This window comes from Neoarius graeffei, chromosome 5 (assembly GCF_027579695.1).
Source record: "Neoarius graeffei isolate fNeoGra1 chromosome 5, fNeoGra1.pri, whole genome shotgun sequence".
In the NCBI taxonomy this organism is placed as follows: domain Eukaryota; kingdom Metazoa; phylum Chordata; class Actinopteri; order Siluriformes; family Ariidae; genus Neoarius; species Neoarius graeffei.
This window is the reverse complement of record NC_083573.1, coordinates 18,145,593-18,165,843: the sequence shown is the minus strand read 5'-3', so window position 1 is coordinate 18,165,843 and position 20,251 is coordinate 18,145,593. Positions and strand designations below refer to the sequence as shown.

General features: G+C 40.5%; 1 protein-coding gene across 1 annotated transcript; it reads left to right on the top strand.

The window, feature by feature from the left end:
- Positions 1 to 146: 146 nt before the first annotated feature.
- Positions 147 to 7,274, top strand: LOC132886562 (carbonic anhydrase 2-like). Its single transcript, XM_060921358.1, has 7 exons — positions 147 to 339; positions 2,070 to 2,267; positions 3,939 to 4,057; positions 4,234 to 4,326; positions 4,461 to 4,523; positions 4,628 to 4,783; positions 5,795 to 7,274. Exons 1-7 carry the CDS (start codon positions 306 to 308, stop codon positions 5,912 to 5,914), a joined length of 783 nt encoding a protein of 260 aa, XP_060777341.1. The 5' UTR covers positions 147 to 305; the 3' UTR covers positions 5,915 to 7,274.
- The last annotated feature ends 12,977 nt before the right edge of the window (positions 7,275 to 20,251 follow it).

Here is a 20,251-nt window from a genome sequence, read left to right as displayed (position 1 = left end):
AAGTGTGCATAAGCTTAATAAAGGCTTATACAGCAAATGGACCACACAGTGAAAACGCATTAAAGGTCAGAGACGGCCAATACCATCTGGAGAGAGAGAGAGAGAGAGAGAGAGAGAGATGTGTCATCATCGATTGCGCTAATTCCTCCACCTACTGTGTGTGTGTGCTCGTTGACCACTCCAGTGAGAGGAACAGTGTTTAGGGATCGCTATATATACCGCAGCCCGTCGCGTCTCTTCTTAGTCACTGGAGCTTTTACGCACGAAAGCCATCGCCTCTTCCCACCGATCCAGCTGTGATAATAATGTCTCACGGATGGGGATACGGAGCACATAACGGTAAGTCCAGATCAGCTCTTTATACCACTGAGTTGTAGTTCACGGACGAGTGAGTGGGATGAATTAAAAATTCTCATGCACTGATGGCGCATTGTGGTTCCGTGACCTTGTTCACGCAACACACAGCTCAGCACAAGCCCTCCACATCGCATTCACTCCTGCACTGCTGAATTCACTCATACAGTTCGAATGTATTCCTGCAGTTCTGAATTCATTCACTGTGCGGAATTCTCTCCTATATTGCTGAACTCTCTCCTGCAGTACTGAATTCATTCATACAGTTCTGAATGTATTCCTGCAGTTCTGAATTCATTCACTGTGCTGAATTCTCTCCTATATTGCTGAACTCTCTCCTGCAGTACTGAATTCATTCATACAGTTCTGAATGTATTCCTGCAGTTCTGAATTCATTCACTGTGCTGAATTCTCTCCTGTATTGCTGAACTCTCTCCTGCAGTACTGAATTCATTCATACAGTTCTGAATGTATTCCTGCAGTTCTGAATTCATTCACTGTGCTGAATTCTCTCCTGTATTGCTGAACTCTCTTCTGCAGTACTGAATTCATTCATACAGTTCTGAATGTATTCCTGCAGTTCTGAATTCATTCACTGTGCTGAATTCTCTCCTGCATTGCTGAACTCTCTCCTGCAGTACTGAATTCATTCATACAGTTCTGAATGTATTCCTGCAGTTCTGAATTCATTCACTGTGTTGAATTCTCTCCTGCATTGCTGAACTCTCTCCTGCAGTACTGAATTCATTCATACAGTTCTGAATGTATTCCTGCAGTTCTGAATTCATTCACTGTGCTGAATTCTCCCCTGCATTGCTGAACTCTCTCCTGCAGTACTGAATTCATTCATACAGTTCTGAATGTATTCCTGCAGTTCTGAATTCATTCACTGTGCTGAATTCTCCCCTGTATTGCTGAACTCTCTCCTGCAGTACTGAATTAATTCATACAGTGCTGAATTCACTCCTGTGTTGTTAAATTCTCTGTATCGCTTAATTAATTCCTGCAGTGCTGAATTCACTCCTGTATTGCTGAATTCATTAATACAGGGCTGAATTCTCTCATGTAGTGCTGAATTCACTCCTGCAGTGCTGAATTCATTCTTGCAGTCCTGAATTCTCTCCTGTATTTTTAAATTCTGTCCTGTATTGCTGAATTCATTCATAGAATGCCGAATTCACTCATGTATTGTTACTGAAATCATTCTTACCATGCTGAATTCCCTCCTATAGTCCTGAAATATCTTCTTAGACCTCAATTTATATGGATGGATGTTATTTTATAACACTATATTCAACATTAGGAATACTGCTGGGTGTGCAATGCTGCGATCAGACCATACAATATTTTTGTCCTTCCTGATGGTCACCATGTCAGATGAAGCAATCATAATGCCATAAATTCTTGCCATGTCTTGGTTGGTAGACTGGCAACACTACAAGTTTGACCCCAACCAATCATCATTAACATCCTTGCATATTGTCTGGGATGAGGGTCAAGAAATTGTCAATTATGACTATCAAGGAACATGCTGTAGGAGTTGTCAAATTAGGTGGGAAAATACAAAAGATTCTGACATGCTAGACTTTTTATCAGGGTGAACATTGCTGTTCTTTTGATTATTTTGAATATTTTGCACAACAAGGCCTGTTCTTCTATTCAGGCCTGATTCTGTACTGAGCAGATTCTTAATATTCTCTCATTTCTAACTGCAGGACCACACACATGGCATGAGAAGTTTCCGATAGCTAATGGACCCCGCCAGTCTCCCATTGACATTGTGACTGGTGAGGCTCAGTATGACCCTGAGCTCAAGCCACTCACACTGCATTATGATCCATCAGTATCACTGGACATCATCAACAATGGCCACTCCTGCCAGGTCACTTTTGCAGATGATGAGGACACAGCAAGTGAGTGTATAATGTCTCTTAAATTACTAACATTACAAATGGCACCAAACTACAGTGTTCATTTGACCCTTACTGTTTAAACACCACCTGTAGTATTGTCACTTACACTAACCAGCCACTTTAATAGTAACATGCTCTTGATTCGAAGATTCCTGTTGTTGGCTGCAGGAGTGGAACCCAATGTGGTCTTCTGCTGTTGCATGCTGAGATGCTTTTCTGCTCACCACAGTTGTAAAGAGTGATTATATTAGTTAGTATATCCTTCCTGGCAGCTCAAACCAATCTGGCCATTTTCCTCTGACCTCTCTTATCAACAAGATGTTGCTCACTCAGTGGTTTTTTTGTTTGTTTTTCGCACCATTCTGTGTAAACTCTAGAGACTGTTGTGTGTGAAAACTCCAGGAGATCAGCAGTTTCTGAAATACTCAAACCAGTCCATCTGGCAGCCCTGTGATGACCTGGCGACTTGTCCAGGGTGTACCCCGCCTTTCGCCCGTAGTCAGCTGGGATAGGCTCCAGCTTGCCTGCGACCCCGTAGAAGGATAAAGCGGCTAGAGATAATGAGATGAGATGAGTCCATCTGGCACCAACACCCATGCCACAGTGGAGGTCATACTTTGAGATCACTTTTTTTCCATTCTGATGTTTGAAGTGAGCATTAACTGAAGCTCTTGAATTGTAGCTGCATGATTTTATGCATTGTGCTGCAGTCACGGTATTGGCTGATAAGATAACTGCATAAAACAGTAGGTGTATGGGTGTTCCTAATAAAGTGGCTGGTGAGTGTACCTTGTTGAACTAAGACTTTTGAGTGATTGATTTTAGACCTGTAACTGTTGTACTGTTTGACTCTTGCACCTATTAACCTGATATGTATAGTATTTGTGGGTGTTAATTTGGCACAGTAAGCATTAACTCAGTACTGTAGGTGTTAATTTGGCACTAGGAATTTTGCTGTGTGCCTTTTTGTGATGACATATTTAATGGACCTTATCAGCTATAATAATCTAGAATGAATTAATTTGTATATTGTAGTCTGTTGAGATGTCAGTACTAAAAAGATCAAGATTTGTAATTTAAGCCAACTAAAATAAATAAATAAATAAATAAATAGGATCCTGGAGATGATGTGCAGTTGTGTGTCTGCTGGCATTGTTTTGTCATACTTTCCCAGCACTCAAATGTCCTAATGAGGAAGTATGAGTCGAAAGACTACACACAAAAATGTACTGGTGAACTTTTGACTCCTACTCAGTTAAACATTAAACACTACACTACATGCAAATGTGTCAGTTTGTGGTGGAAGGAATTTCCTGAGCACAAAAGCAGACTGTTGCACAAAAACGTGTTGTGAAGACAGGATAAATTTATTGGACTCTCATGTGTCTTCATGTAGCGCGCGCACACACACACACACACACACACACACACACACACACACACTGTTATCTGGGTAAACAAATCACAACATTGTACATGCAAGAATGTGTGTCTTAGGGGATGGTAGTGGTTGTTATGTCTCCATTCTCATGAATTTGTGGTTTTCCCGAAGTGTAGCTGATTGTAATTATAACAGAAAGAATTTTATTTCATTAATTATGTCAAATGTCTTGTCAATTGATACATCATGATGTTTTTTTTTTTTTGTTGTTGTTGTGTTTGCATCATCAGCTCTGACAGGGGGGCCAATAACCGGCACCTACAGACTGAAACAGTTCCATTTTCACTGGGGATCAAGCGATGATAAGGGCTCCGAGCACACAGTTGATGGAAAAATGTACCCTGCTGAAGTATGTACCTTCCATATCCTAATCTACATCTTAGTGCCTACATAAGGTTGCGCAATTCAGTAGACTTTTAGGCTTACATGCTATATCTCTTTAGAATATGCACAGTTTTAGAAATGATAAACTACACTGTTGGTTTTAGTGCAAGTAAAGAAGTGGCTTCTTTTCATCTTCCCTAGCTTCATCTAGTTCACTGGAATACTACATATCCCAACTTTGGAGAAGCTGCGAGCACGTCTGATGGCCTTGCTGTAGTTGGAGTCTTCTTGGAGGTCTGCACGCATGAAGAAAATTATTCCTTTATTATATTTTGTGATAAAACAGAACTTGTGATAAAATACTGTGGCATGAAGGACATCTCTTGTGTGTTTCAAGTGTGTGCATTTCTGTATTTTACATTTAACAGATTGGCGATGAAAACCCTCGACTCCAGAAGGTCCTTGATGCACTGGATGCCATTAAAGGAAAAGCAAGTTCTCTTAAAATTTTATGGGACTTTTATGTTAAGGACTAATTTCGTAAATTATTTCTGAGATAAGTTGGCTCATCATGACATTCTTGCTTTCCACCCAGGGAGCACAGACTTTATTTCCAGACTTTGACCCCACTATCCTGCTGCCTAGCACTCTGGAGTACTGGACATATGATGGCTCTTTGACCACGCCCCCTCTACTCGAGAGTGTTACATGGATCGTTTGCAAGAAGTCAATCAGTGTCAGCTCTGCACAGGTCCTGTCAATTTCATTAACATATTATTCATAGGACCTATGACCTCATAGTGGAACAGTGCTAGCTGCTAGGCATATACTGTACATATCAATATACACTCACCGGCCACTTTAATAGGAACTTGTTCTTGATTCTAAGATTCCTGTTCTTGGCTGGCAGGAGTGGAACCCAATGTGGTCTTCTGCTGTTGCATGCTGAGATGCTTTTCTGCTCACCATGATTGTAAAGAGTGACTATATGAGTGACTATATCCTTCCTTGCACCTTGAACCAATCTGGCCATTTTCCTCTGACCTCTCTTATCAACAAGGTGTTTCCACCCACAGAACTGTCGCTCACTCAGTGTTTTTGTTTTTTGCACCGTTCTGTGTAAACTCTGACTGTTGTGCGTGTGAAAACTCCAGGAGATCAGCAGTTTCTGAAATACTCAAACCAGTCCATCTGGCTCAAACCAACACCCATGCTACAGTGAAAGTCACACTTTGAGATCACAATTTTTTTCCATTCTGATGTTTGAAGTGAACATTAACTGAAGCACTTGATTTGTATCTGCATGATTTTGTGCATTGTGCTGCTGTCAAGGGATTGGCTGATTAGATAACTGCATAAAACAGTATGTGTGGCCAGTGAGCATAAATAAAGCAGCATGTTCCGAAATGTTAATGTTCCATAGCAATCTGAAGGAAGTTTAGTTCCTGGAATAATTTTTGTATATTTTTATGCTCAGTGGATTTTAACCAGACTGACCACTGGCTTCATTTCAGAGATTAATTAGAGAAATGTCTTGATGACATGAGTACTTTTGCATCCTCATAAGTTTGCTGCTGATGTTTTTTTTTTTAACTGATTATTTTAGACACTATACAAAAAAGTACAGTAAATGGGATTTATGAATGTTTATGTGAATATTACCATTAAATTTATATTTGCATATTCCTAATCTAAGTGTATCTCACAATCTCTTTATTTTATATAAATTTAATTGTGTCTGTTTCTCTTTTATGGAAAACAGATGGAGAAATTCCGTGGCCTGTGCTTCTCGGCAGAGGGCGAGCATGAGTATTGTATGGTGGATAACTACCGCCCACCACAGCCTCTGAAAGATCGTAAAGTCCGCACATCTTCTGCATGAGCTGCTCCTGTATTCTTAAGCACATCCCGGCCCTTTTCATGTTGTTTTGTTTGTACATAAGAGTAATATTTCCCTGCCATCTGGCAAGAGCACTACTGAATCTTTGTTTTCTTTTGCGTTCCACTTTTTATATATAGAGTAGATAGTCATAAGAAGATTAATATGCTTCTGTGCAATGGGGGTAGGCCACTCGGCCCATCGTAATCACAATTCACCAAAACATACACACAAATAAACCAAAAGTCCAACACTATGCTGCAGGAATATTTTTAAAAAGTGGGCCATCCGTCATGGCTACTGTCAGTAATCTCTTTCTGCCTGCTTCAGGATCATGGCAGCTTTTAGCAGAAACCATCACAATATCCTTAAAAATATCTCTTTCACAGATACTGTACTGTGCAAGCGTTTCAGTTGTGCAGTTTTCTAAGGAAATCAGTACTTATTAATCAGTAGTTCCAGGTTTCTTGGAGAACTTGATACTCTTCTTCTTCTTGGTCTATTACCTACTATGGTCCAAATCATGAATCAAATTTAAAAAAAAAATCTTTGTAGCATTGATTTTTTTTTAAACAAAAAAAGTAATCTTTCGAAATCTAATTTTTCTTTTCCATTGATACTAATGCAATAAACACAACACAGGCAACATAAGACAAAATGCATATAAAATGTGTTGCCTAAAACATTTGCACAGTACCGTATGTGTGTCATGGTATCATACCTACGCTGAAAAACACACACACGTACAATATCTGCACAAGTCCCTCAGAGGAGAAGTGTAGGGTATGTTTGAGTATGGAATCCTCAAAACGGAAGTGTGCTTTGAATTTGATGTCTTCTAGAGCAGCTTAGAATGAACTGTGAACTTTGTGTGAAAGCGTATGTACTGTAGTGTATGTTCAGTTTCTTATGATTCCCTAAAGATATCTAATGAACACATAGTTGCTGGTGAGTTGTGCTTAAAGGAAGGGCTCGTGCACTAAAAAAGCATACTATTTTACTACAGATTGCAGTCAGCTCACCAAAACACATTCATTCAGCAAAATATAATGTTTTGAAAGTTTCCTTCCTTTTCTTGTCATGGGACCAGAGAATTTGTGGTGATTAGTTGAACTGAAAGTATCCAATGTGTTGATCGTATTAGATTTGGAATGAATGTGACTTAGCATAATGTAGTTAGAACTACGTTATGCTAAATTATTCAAAGATTTTAATTAAAAATGTTATATTAAATTATTAATTATTAATATTAGTTTTTGTGCAGTAAATAAGACAGCTAATAAAAAACAAATAATTGCCATGCTAAACTGTTTAATTTATATTTATATGAATTAAAATATTTAAATAAATGCTTAGCAGGTGATGCTTGTGTCAGATTTTTTTTGTTTTGTTTTTTAACAAATCTATCCAGCAAAGTCCTTCCAGTAAAAAATATTATTAAGCATAGAGTCATAAACATGGTAATGCACTGACCTGATTTTTGATGGCTTTTGCGACCATATGAATGATGTCCGTGTATCACGACAGGGAACCTGATCATAAGTGCAAAGCAAAGGATCTCATAAACATTTGACCACCAGACAACGAAATTTGTATCTTTATTTCCATAAGATATATGTTTTTTTATCCAGCATTTATTTTTAACTAGCTTTTTTAAAATAACGTGTGATTATTTCCTAACACTGTAGCAGCTGTTGGCATTAAGAACAACAGCAGCGAGTCTCTGACAGGTGCAGATGCATTTTATTCCTCTTGAACATAAATATAGCCTCGAACACCGCACACCAAACACCATACACCGAGCACCATAAAAACTAAAGAAAAGAAAACAAAAATAATTAACTTAACATGGTTGTAAACAAATACACAATTTTGCAGAGTAATGTTTACAGACTATGCTCTGAACATTACACACCTTGCTCCACTCAACCAAGAGTACAAACCTCTACAATTTAGCCAAACATGCAGCATTAGCCTCTGCGCTCAAAGTCTCAGACTAAACCACGGTTCAACCAATGCACTGAACACAAACAAAACACACTCAATAAACAGTGTGCACACAAACTTTACACTGTGCATGAATGATGTATCAGGATGACAGACAGCAAAGCTTTATAACATACTGCGCTAAACCTCGATGGAGGCACATGGTAAATATAAACAGCAGTGAATGTCTGTGGCATAACAGATACAGCTTCCTGGGCTGACAGATCTGCCTGGAACATGAATAATTAGTGACAGCTCTGGCTACTGCTTACAAACACATTTTATACTCACTGGCAGTTCCACTTTTATGCAGTACCTCTCTCTATATATGCTAGAATGTAGATAGATAGATAGATAGATAGATAGATAGATAGATAGATAGATAGATAGATAGATAGATAGATAGATAGATAGATAGCACTCCCCAATGCACCACCCTACATTTTCACTTATTTTTCATTTAACTACATTAGATCTGCACATTCGACAGATTTTTATGGCATGTATGCAGCTAATTTTGACAATGTACTACAATGTAATAAACAAACCATTTTACCAAGTACAGGTCGATTTAACCAAAATTCAGAAATGGGACTGTCATGGCTTTAATAGTATGACCGCTTCATGTCACACCACATCACTTCACTGTGTCATTATTTTCTAATAACAACACACCCCATCATTTTTACTTTTATTAATATCACCTATAATCACAGCACATCATCATCATCTCTTTGCATAACCTAATATCAAAGAACTTCAGCCACATGATTATTAGCTTAATTGCAATCTCCCTGTGTTGTGTTTGTCTCACAACTAATGACAGAAGAACTATGCAGACTAGACGGCACCAACATCATGAACTCACTAGCAGGAAGCCTGTGTTGATGCAGGCACTGATCGTTCCTCTTCAATGAAAAGGACAGAAGATATACAGACATAAAGTTTTGGCCAGCATACAGCAGAATGTCAGATTAAAGACAACATGACTGTTCAGCCATAATACAAGAAGCTATTTTCCCCCGTAATGAGTGTCACAATGATTTATGCTTTTTGTTCAAGGGGATTTTTCTGATACAATTATATTTGTAATTAGGCAAAATAGCTTATTTTTATAAAGAGTAATTTGTTCATTCTAGCATATAGTCAGAAATGAGTAATTTATTAAAGGAAGATGTATTTGAATTGAAGGATAAACCCATTAAGTCTATGGATAAAAGATTCAAAGGCATTGCTATTATTGACTGTAAAACATAATGTAGTAGGATGACACTTAATTTGGGCGAACAGGGGTGTGTGGCATCAGCGCCATCTCCTTTCAGAGCATAAGTATTGGAGGTTGTTTGATTGCCCGTAGCTCCCAGAGTCAGGAGACAGGCAAGCTGGTTTTTGTTTCTCTGCATGTCAGGTGTTGAGTATGCACCAGGAGTTCGTTAAGAGCTTGAGACACATAAAGTGGTCCTATGGTTTATTTGTCTAGAGAGTTTGTTAAGGGCTTCTGACATGAAAAGTGGGCTGTTAATTTGTGCAGTCTGTAACACATTCATATGCGAGGCAGGTTGAGACACAGTGGATGACTGTAGTGTTTCCTGATTTGTAAACTCAAAAATGCATCGTGCTTATTTGGCTGTTGTGGCCACCTTGTTGGGCTGCTTCGCCACCAGCTACGTGCTTCCTACTCCTCACTCCTTGTGCTTGGCTAACGCTGGTCGTTTAACCATGCCACTTCTACGCTACTGCATGGGACACTTTCCCTCTACATCATCTGGTATGCTTGTGGTGTGGTCGGTGTCTGTTGTTGTACATGTGTGTTGCCAGAGTATACGTTGCACGTTTGTGTGGGTTGAATGGTGTCTAGTGGGTGTGTATGAATGGCATGCTACTAATTGTTTTCATGTTTTGTTGTGTTTAATTTTCTCATCTCATTATCTGTAGCCGCTTTATCCTGTTCTACAGGGTCGCAGGCAAGCTGGAGCCTATCCCAGCTGACTACGGGCGAAAGGCGGGGTACACCCTTTGTCAGGTAAACCATCACAGGGCTGACACATAGACACAGACAACCATTCACACTCACATTCACACCTACGGTCAATTTAGACTCACCAGTTAACCTAACCTGCATGTCTTTGGACTGTGGGGGAAACCGGAGCACCCGGAGGAAACCCACACGGACACGGGGAGAACATGCAAACTCTGCACAGAAAGGCCCTCGCCGGCCACGGGGCTCGAACCCGGACCTTCTTGCTGTGAGGCAACAGCGCTAACCACTACACCACCGTGCCGCCCTTGTTTAATTTTCTATTAATTTTATTTTTTAAATTAACCTTCTAATAGCACTGTAAACTCTGCATTGGCTTCGGGCAGGGGGCAAATGCATGGGGTTTACTTGGAGCTCTTACAGTTTTCTTTTGGTTTTGTTTGGATTTGTTTTGAGTGTACTTGATTTGTGATTTGATTTGATTGTGTTTGTGTGGTACCACAAAGATTTGAAGATAGTCTGTTTATGATTGAGGAAATTTGTTTTGTTGGTTTTCTGTTCTGGTGGGATGAAAACTGTGTTGAGGCCATTGTTGCACTGTCGCCTCCCAAGACCTATTTGTTAACGTCCTCATACTGGAGTCTTTGTGCTCTCTTAATTTATTTTTACCTTTTTTGATTACAGTCAAATCAGTAAATTGTATGCGTTTGCATTTTGGCCAGGCAGTGTATATACTGTACCAGTCAAAAGTTTGTACATCCCTACTCATTCATGGGTTTCATTCATACACGGTGGTGTAGTGGTTAGCACTGTCGCCTCACAGCAAGAAGGTCCGGGTTCGAGCCCTGTGGCCGGCGAGGGCCTTTCTGTGCGGAGTTTGCATGTTCTCCCCGTGTCCACGTGGGTTTCCTCCAGGTGCTCCGGTTTCCCCCACAGTCCAAAGACATGCAGGTTAGGTTAACTGGTGAGTCTAAATTGACCGTAGGTGTGAATGTGAGTGTGAATGGTTGTCTGTGTCTATGTGTCAGCCCTGTGATGACCTGGCGACTTGTCCAGGGTGTACCCTGCCTTTCACCCGTAGTCAGCTGGGATAGGCTCCAGCTTGCCTGCGACCCTGTAGAACAGGATAAAGCGGCTAGAGATAATGAGATGAGATGAGATTATAGATCCTTCAAAGTAGCCACCGTTTACCTTGATGATACTTTGTACATTACTGATATTGAAAACATGTGATGATAAACATTTATTGGTTCACTTATACCTAGTCTTTGGTTATACACTCACCGTCCAGTTTATTAACAACACCTGTACACCTGCAATCTTTAACTGTCAGTTTGGATGAGTCTGTGCTCATGATAGACTCACATTTTGGTTCCTGACTCACAGGAGTGAAACCCAATGTAGTCTTCTACTGCTGGAGTTCATCCATCTCAAGGTCGATGTTTTGCGCATGCTGAAATGCTTTTCTGCTCACCACAGTCAGAAAGATCGATTATATGAGTTACTATATCCTTCCTGACAGCTTGAACCAATCTGGACAGTTTCCTCTGACCTCTCTCATCAACAAGACATTTCCACCCATAGAACTGTCGCTTACTTGATGTTTTTCGCACCATTCTGTGTAAACTCTAATGACTGTTGTGTGTGAAAATCCCAGGAGATCAGCAGTTTATTAAATATTCAACCAGCCAATCTGGTACTAACATCCATGTCATGGTGAAAGACACATAGATCAGACTTTCTCTTCATTCTGATGTTTGATGTAAATGTTACAGGTCAGAAATGTAGGTCAGGTGGAATTTTTCAACCTAGGTTAGAATTTTTAATCCAGTTCATAATTTGCTACTTGTATTAGGGAGACTTACTATACCTAGGGTTAGGTTAAGAGTTAGGATTTGGGAAGACTTTGTATTTTAAACTACTTGATGATATAATAAGACTGGACTCATTAATAAATTCAAAAAATATATATATCACTCTTTCCATCACAGTTGTGGCTGGTCTAGTGGTTAAGGTGTTGGGTTAAGAATCAGAAGGTTCTGAGTATCCTGGTTAAGTATAAAAACATATGTTCTCATCTCATCTCATCATCTCTAGCCGCTTTATCCTTCTACAGGGTCGCAGGCAAGCTGGAGCCTATCCCAGCTGACTACGGGCGAAAGGCGGGGTACACCCTGGACAAGTCACCAGGTCATCACAGGGCTGACACATAGACACAGACAACCATTCACACTCACATTCAGACCTACGGTCAATTTAGAGTCACCAGTTAACCTAACCTGCATGTCTTTGGACTGTGGGGGAAACCGGAGCACCCGGAGGAAACCCACGCGGACAACATGCAAACTCCACACAGAAAGGCCCTCGCCGGCCCCGGGGCTCGAACCCAGGACCTTCTTGCTGTGAGGCGACAGCGCTAACCACTACACCACCGTGCCGCCCAAAACATATGTTTTTTTTTTTAATTTTAAAAAGCTAATTAGGTTGATAGGAACAGACAGACAGACAAGAGGAATACTAGGTAGTTGCAGACAGAAAGGAAGTGGATGGAAGAAAGAGAGACAAAAGAAGTGATAGAAAATCCCTTTTAAGAATCTTAAATAATCCACGATTTTACCTAGGTTGGAAATTATGAACTTGGTTAAAAATTTTAACCCAGGTCAAAAAAAAAAATCACCTAGGCTGAAATTTTTTGACCTGTAACATAAACATTAACTGAAGTTCTTGACCTGTGTCTGCATGATTTTATGCATTATGCTGCTACCATATAATTGGGTGTATAGACGTTCCAATTAAAGTAGACGGTCAGAGTATTTTCACATTTTATATTATTTAATATATAATTTCAACAAAAAGGGCAAAATATAGGGTGCCCTTTTTTCTTGGACTGGCAATGACATTTTCCTTTACATGCACCCAAAACTGAACCAAATCCCAATGTTACACCTTACCTTCAGGTCAGTGGCGGCTGGTAGTCTTTCAAAAAGGGGAGGCTGGTCGGTTACGATATTTCCAGATTTTAAAAGAAAAAAGAAAAAACATCAATTTTGCCCGTACTCTTGCCTCTGATCTGGCTGATTGTTGGCAGGGTCACAAACTGTGAAATAACAGGTTCTTTTGGCCCATTAGCCTACTGTCCAATATACATGATGGTGGTGTTGGGGGGGGGGGTATATTTTAACATTTTATATTTTAAAATTCTGGCATGTTGTTTAAAAATTGATCATTATTGAAAGCAGCTCTTTGTCAGGAACCTCAGCAGTAACAGCAGAGTGTTCTGGAATAGGCACAAGCACTGACCTTGGGGAGCCAAACATAGAGCTGGGTGCCACACATTTCATTCAATGACACTTTGCCAATATTTTACTTATTTTGACTGAGAAATGTTTTATTGACAATTTTGATAACCCTTCACTTTTAATCCAGGTCTGTAGTGTGAAATGTTCTCGGCTGTGTTTTTGTTTAAAATGTTTTCCAAATTGTAGCTGTGTTTAATTCATATCCAGAAAAATATATATTCCAATATAATATACTCAGCATGAACATTTTAAATAGATTCTATATTTTTGGTCCATCCATGACATATTACTAAAGTAGCCTATTTACTGTTGTTGATGTGGGTCACTTGCTGTTAGCCAATTCACTTTCTCGTACCAGGAGAGCTGAAAGGAATGAGTATTATTCCCTACCTTTTTCACCAAGTCAATTTGAGGCGTTGGTCTACCCTGCTCTTTAATTTTAATTTTTTCCTCGAAAGGAAGACTGGCAAATGGCTTCGCCAAAATTAAATCAGCAATGCTTGGCATCCGTGCGCAGCTTTCTTGCTAGCTGACTAGCCCCCTCAAGTTCAAGTTCAGTCACTCAAATAAACGAAATTTCTGGAACTAAGATAGCAAACTTGACAACACTATATTTACACTTTATTTACAATGAAAATATATACAAACTAAAAAAGCTGGTAGAAACCGTATGTAATGAATGAAATCGAAATGTAAGCTGATCTCTTACAATACACCACAGCACTTGCGAATCCGCATGGGACTGAACTGAAATTCACCGCTGCCTGTCTATAGTTGAAATGAGCTGTCAATCAAAGAAAATGTCCGGCCGCTTTCACCAATCACCAGTCTCCTCGCGGAAAGCTTTGCCATGTCCCTCCCACTGTGAGGCTCGGAGTCCGTGGGCGGGCATTTGCACAGTATTTGTCCAATAACCGTCTTGCATTTTGATATTGAAAAGCTCATAGCTCCCAAATGCCATTGAAGTCCACTGAGGCTGGGAGTCCGTGGGACTCCGTGGACGGGCGTTTTCACAGTATTTGTCCAATAATTGTCTTGCATTTTGATATTGAAAAGCGCATAGCTCCCAAATGCCATTGAAGTCCACTGAGGCTGGGAGTCCGTGGGACTCCGTGGGGCGGGCGTTTTCGCAGTATTTGTCCAATAATCGTCTTGCATTTTGATATTGAAAAGCGCATAGCTCCCAAATGCCATTGAAGTCCACTGAGGCTGGGCTGCATCACACTGTCACGAGGGGGAAAAACTCATGCACACATTAGGCGAACTGGGGAAAGTTATAACGGAATGATTTCGCACTGTAGTTGGGTTGAGCACATATATTTCTATGATTCTGGATCTGAAATAGCAATATTATAAGGTCGGCTATAACGTAAGCCTAGCGCAATTCATCCTACATGATGTTCGTCATTTTTAGAGGAGGCTGAGCCTCCCTCGTTGTCTTAGAGCGATCGCCCGTGCTTCAGGTACAGTCTCAAGTCCTCATGTCCAAGTTGAGTGTAAGTCATTTCACCTTACATTCAAGTGGACTTTAACTAGTCAAGTAACCCTGATAAAGTGAACTGGTATGATGGTTCTATTTACCTCTGTGGTTATATAGTTAGCAATGCTCAGACAGGCTGAGGCAGTCAAACGATGGGAGACTGGTATTAAGGAGACCAGTGTGTGCCAAAAAATATTCCCCACACTATGAATGGTAAGATGGTTCCATTAATTTCTGTGGACACACACACACACACACAAAGCCGTGGTTGTTGGTACAGTGGCAGACCACATTGAGTTCCACTGCTGTCAGCCAAGAACAGGAATCTGAAGTTACAGTGGACACAGACTCACTGACACTGGATAGTTGAAGTTTGGAAAAACATTACTTGTTTGGATGAATATTGATGTGTGTGTGTGTGTGTGTGTGTGTGTGTGTGTGTGTGTGTGTGTGTGTGTGTGTGTGTGTGTGTGTGTAAATTAATGGAAATATCATACCATTCCTACTGTGGGGAATTATATTTCCTGGCACACATTGGTCTCTTTAATACCAATCTACCATCGGTTGACTGCCTCAGCCTATCTGAGCATTGCTGACCACATGCATTCCCTTTATGACCACAGTTTACCCATCTCATAATGACTACTTCCAGCATGAAAATGGAGCATGTCACAAAGCACAAATAATCTCAAACTGGTTCTATGAACATGACAGTGAAGTCAGTGTACTTCAGTAGCCTCCCCAGTTTGAGACTGTTCCGAGAGCTGTTCTAATCAGATGATAAAACTAGTCAGTGTAGAAGAAATCACAACCTCATCACACTATCTTCAGTCAAGCACCTATCCCCAACCTGTTTTCAATCACTTACATTACAAGCATTTAGCAGACAGTCTTATCCAGAGCGAAATACAAGACCCCGACATACCCACAGCAGTGAGTAGCCTGGGGAGCAGTTAGATGCCTTGCTTAAGGGCACTTCAGCCATTCCTGCTAGTCTAGGGAATCAAACCCATGACCTTTTGGTCCCAAAACTGCTTCGCTGACCTTTAGACCATGGCTTCCCCTACTTCCAAGAACCATCCAAGTGCCAAGGTTTCCTATTACATAGAGCCTATTGGATGGCCCATCTCACTGCAGACTGGGAAGGCCACTGCTGTGATACAGGTCAGAGAATCAGTCAGAACACTTTCCATCACCTTCCCAATGGCAAAAGAAGCAGTTGAATGTCTCATGTCCCTTAAACAAGGTTCACAGTCAGCAGCTGAGTCAACTAGAGTTTAATATGTTTGCTGCTGGAAACAGATAGAATAAGCCTGTACTCATTGCTGCATTTTCTAAGGAACTGAAACAGGAATATGGAAAGTTAACTTGACAGGACTGTGATTTATTATTCACGCCTAAGCACTGGATGAAAAACCAGTGGATGAGGAGTTCAGACCATATCAAACAGCAGGGACAACCTCTTTTCTGATCATGGAATCCCCAAATAACACCATTGTACTTATTTTTTACCCTGGTTCCAATATCACAACCAAAGAATATCATGGAATAAGCAGCCTGGTCTCCTCATTTTTGCACTACATGTACCTTTATTTTGTACTATATTGGGGGTTTTTTGGCTTTGATTTTGCACTACACTGCCTTTACTTTGTATTATTTCTTCCGCCTATTTATTTATTTGTATTTGTAATTGGCATTCATGGTGGACAACAAACTAAGAATTTTATTGTGCAAGAGGACATGTCCTTACTGTGCATATGACAATAAACACTTTGAACTTGAACTTGAATTATCATGAGGACTGTTTGTTTAGTTCCACAATAACCAGACCTTTCATGTCTGCAGAGACAAACAAGCATTTAATACACCTGCTAAGTTCAGGGGAGTATTCTTTAAAAAAAAAAAAAAACACCTTGAACCAAGTTTGACATTCATAGTACAGCTGGACACCTTCAAGGGTTGGGGGGGTGTTATATAAAGAAAATCACATCCATCCATTATCTGTAGCCGCTTATCCTGTACAGGGTCACAGGCAAGCTGGAGCCTATCCCAGCTGACTATGGGCGAGAGGTGGGGTACACCCTGGACAAGTCACCAGGTCATCACAGGGCTGACACATAGAGACAAACAACCATTCACACTCACACCTACAGTCAATTCAGAGCCACCAATTAACCTAACCTGCATGTCTTTGGACTGTGGGGGAAACTGGAGCACTCCCACACAGACACAGGGAGAACATGCAAACTCCACACAGAAAGGCCCTTGTCGGCTGCTGGGCTCGAACCCAGGACCTTCTTGCTGTGAGGTGACAGTGCTAACCATTATACCACTGTGCCACCCAAAAATCACATCCACAGAAAGAAATTACAATGTTGGCAACAGGGAGCCACTACCAGTAAAACTGGCACAGGAAGAATAGTGACATTGGCTGGAGGGACCCAAATGGTACAGCAAGACTACCCTTAGTTTACACTGATCACACGATAAGACAGTTAAACAACTCAGACCAAGACATGCCTGCTGGACCCTACAATTTCATATCATCCTGGTTCCAAGAACATTTGTGATGAAATGAATGATTTCACACCACAAAATTTTGATGGGAAGCCATGCTACAAAAAATACAAAGTGTAAGTCTTGCTCCATGTGTTCTCCTAAATAAAATAAAAAAGATAAAGTTCCATGTATTGGCATACTAAAAAGTATTCTTACCAGTCTTGGAACACCCATCGTCCCATGTTTCCATAGACTACATATGTCACTAATATGCCGTCCTCTCAAAGCCAAAGGACCATATTCTTCATGATAGACTGCCAACAGAAACAGCAGAGATACTATTTTAATGCATTCTCAGAGGACACTGTCAGACTGTGAGCTAGAATTCACAACTCAAATATGGAAAGCATTTATGGATAAACTAAGTGTATGAGTTAATTTTACCCCAATCTAATAGACAACCAAGAAATTGCTCGATTCCTCTGAAGAAAAGGAATTCACTCACAGGCACCACTCTGAGACTCTGACTTATGAGGCAGGTGAGTGGTATGACTGGCAACTCCAGTGAATCCAGTAATCTACAAGGTAAAACAACCCAAATATTAATGTTTCCATTCTCAAGCCTGTCATTCCTGATTCACCACTCTTGTCATTGCCAAATCCAATATAGAATTGACCAGGGAGCTATGACCCAGAGTAACACAGCTGACCCACAGCTGGGTTCCCAAAGGAGATGTCTTATACCCCGCTCTCATCAAAGAATTTTGTTCATGCCATCCTGACCATTCAGCCCCATCAACACATAAAAGATCCCCATTCAGCTCCTGGAAGCAGGGGGTAGGGGTCTCAAAGTAACTTGATCACTAAATGAATTCCTGCTTGCACTGTTCTTCATTGAAATAACCCAGATTCTCAGTGTTACTCTGCAAAGTCTTGCTCCAACATTGTGTCTGTGACCATTCCAAGCCCTTATCTGCCTGTCTTGATTTGTGTTTGCTGATTAACCTGACCATGAGGCTGCCTCACTTTTCTGAATATTGCCTAGTCTTTTGGTTTGTCAGGATTTGGACTCATAACCCTCCAATCTATAGCCTAAACCCTGAACCACAGAGCCACTTTTCACTGCTATTTCTATTTCTAAAATATTATTCCCCTGTTTACATCAGAATACACAAAAGCCTGTACAAATCTTTAAACCCAAGTCCAACCCCAAGTAAATAATAATAATAATAATAATAATAATAATAATAATAATAATAATAAACAAATAAATGAGTCCAATTCAAGTTATGTATCCTAGAAATCATAAGAGTTCTTAGCTATAAGTCCAAGTCTGGAACTCAAGTACTACATCACTGGTAAATCCATGTCATTGCAGAGCTCATGATTTATGACAGGTGTTTGAGAGGAGGCAAACAGCCGAGTGCATACCGAAGACAGCTAGAAACAGAGTTTATAGTTCATGTCCCCTTCTTTACATGCAACTACGACACAAGGTCCAAATGCAACAACCTGGTGGTCAAGTTAGGATTCTGCTTTCTGTGAACTCTCACTGCTGGGTTACTGATCAGAAGGTTGGGGGTTCAAGCTGACACTGTTGGGCCGTTGAACAAAGGGCCCTGCTCCAAGGCTGCCTGGACTCCAGCATCCTACCAAGTTGGGAACTGTGAAGAAAGATTTTCACTGAAAAACTATTGGAATTAAATTTTCTCAAGAAAAGTGTGGTAACAACTTTCACTAACTTCTGTGCACACACATACAGAAACACAAAGAGGGTACATCAAGTAAACTTTACCAAAACACTTGACTTTTCAAAATTTCATAATACAATAACCTTAGGCCTTAATAGCAACACGAAACAATAAATATTGAAAACAATCCATCCATAATACTCAAAATAAAATCAGTTTAAAATTTTATAAACACAAATGCAAATCGAGATCAGAAACCACCCCCTCACTTTAGTTTGCTCTCTGTTCAAATAACAGTACTTCTTGTTTTCTAGTTTTGTGAACACTTGCAAAATAATATTACATTTAACCCAATAAATTAAGTAAAGGGGTGGCACGGTGGTGTAGTGGTTAGCGCTGTCGCCTCACAGCAAGAAGGTCCGTGTTCAAGCCCCGTGGCTGGCGAGGGCCTTTCTGTGCGGAGTTTGCATGTTCTCCCCGTGTCCGCGTGGGTTTCCTCTGGGTGCTCTGGTTTCCCCCACAGTCCAAAGACATGCAGGTTAGGTTAACTAGTGACTAAATTGACCGTAGGTGTGAATGTGAGTGTGAATGGTTGTCTGTGTCTATGTGTCAGCCCTGTGATGACCTGGCGACTTGTCCAGGGTGTACCCTGCCTTTCGCCCGTAGTCAGCTGGGATAGGCTCCAGCTTGCCTGCGACCCTGTAGAACAGGATAAAGCGGCTAGAGATAATAAGATGAGATGAAATTAAGTAAAATATACACTTTGGGTTTTAGCTGCATAAAGTATTTACATGAATTAATTTAGCACAAAACTTAAAGCAATTAAGTAATTCTAGTTATTTGGGTTTTGGATTAAAAAAAACCCCCACAGATTTGCTTTTGTCATATTTGCATAACCACTGAATAATTTCATTGTGTATACACTCACCGACCACTTTATTAGGAACACCCAACCACCTGCTGTTTTATGCAGTTATATAATCAGCCAATCCCTTGACAGCAGCACAATGCATAAAATCATGCAGACACAAATCAAGAGTTTCAGTTAATGTTCACTTCAAACATCAGAATGGGAAAAACTGTGATCTCAAAGTGTGACTTTCACTGTGGCATGGGTGCTGGTGCCAGATGAGTTTGAGTTTGAGTATTTCTGAAACTGCGGATCTCCTGGAGTTTTCACACACACAATAGTCTCTAGAGTTTACACAGAATGGTGCAAAAAAAAAAAAAAAAAACATTGAGTGAGCGACAGTTCTGTGGGTGAAAACAAACACCTTGTTGATAAGGGAGGTCAGAGGAAAGTGGTCAGATTTGTTTGAGCTGCCAGGAAGGATATAGTAACTCATATAATCACCCTTTACAACCATAGTGAGCAGAAAAGCATCTCAGCATGCAACAGCAGAAGAC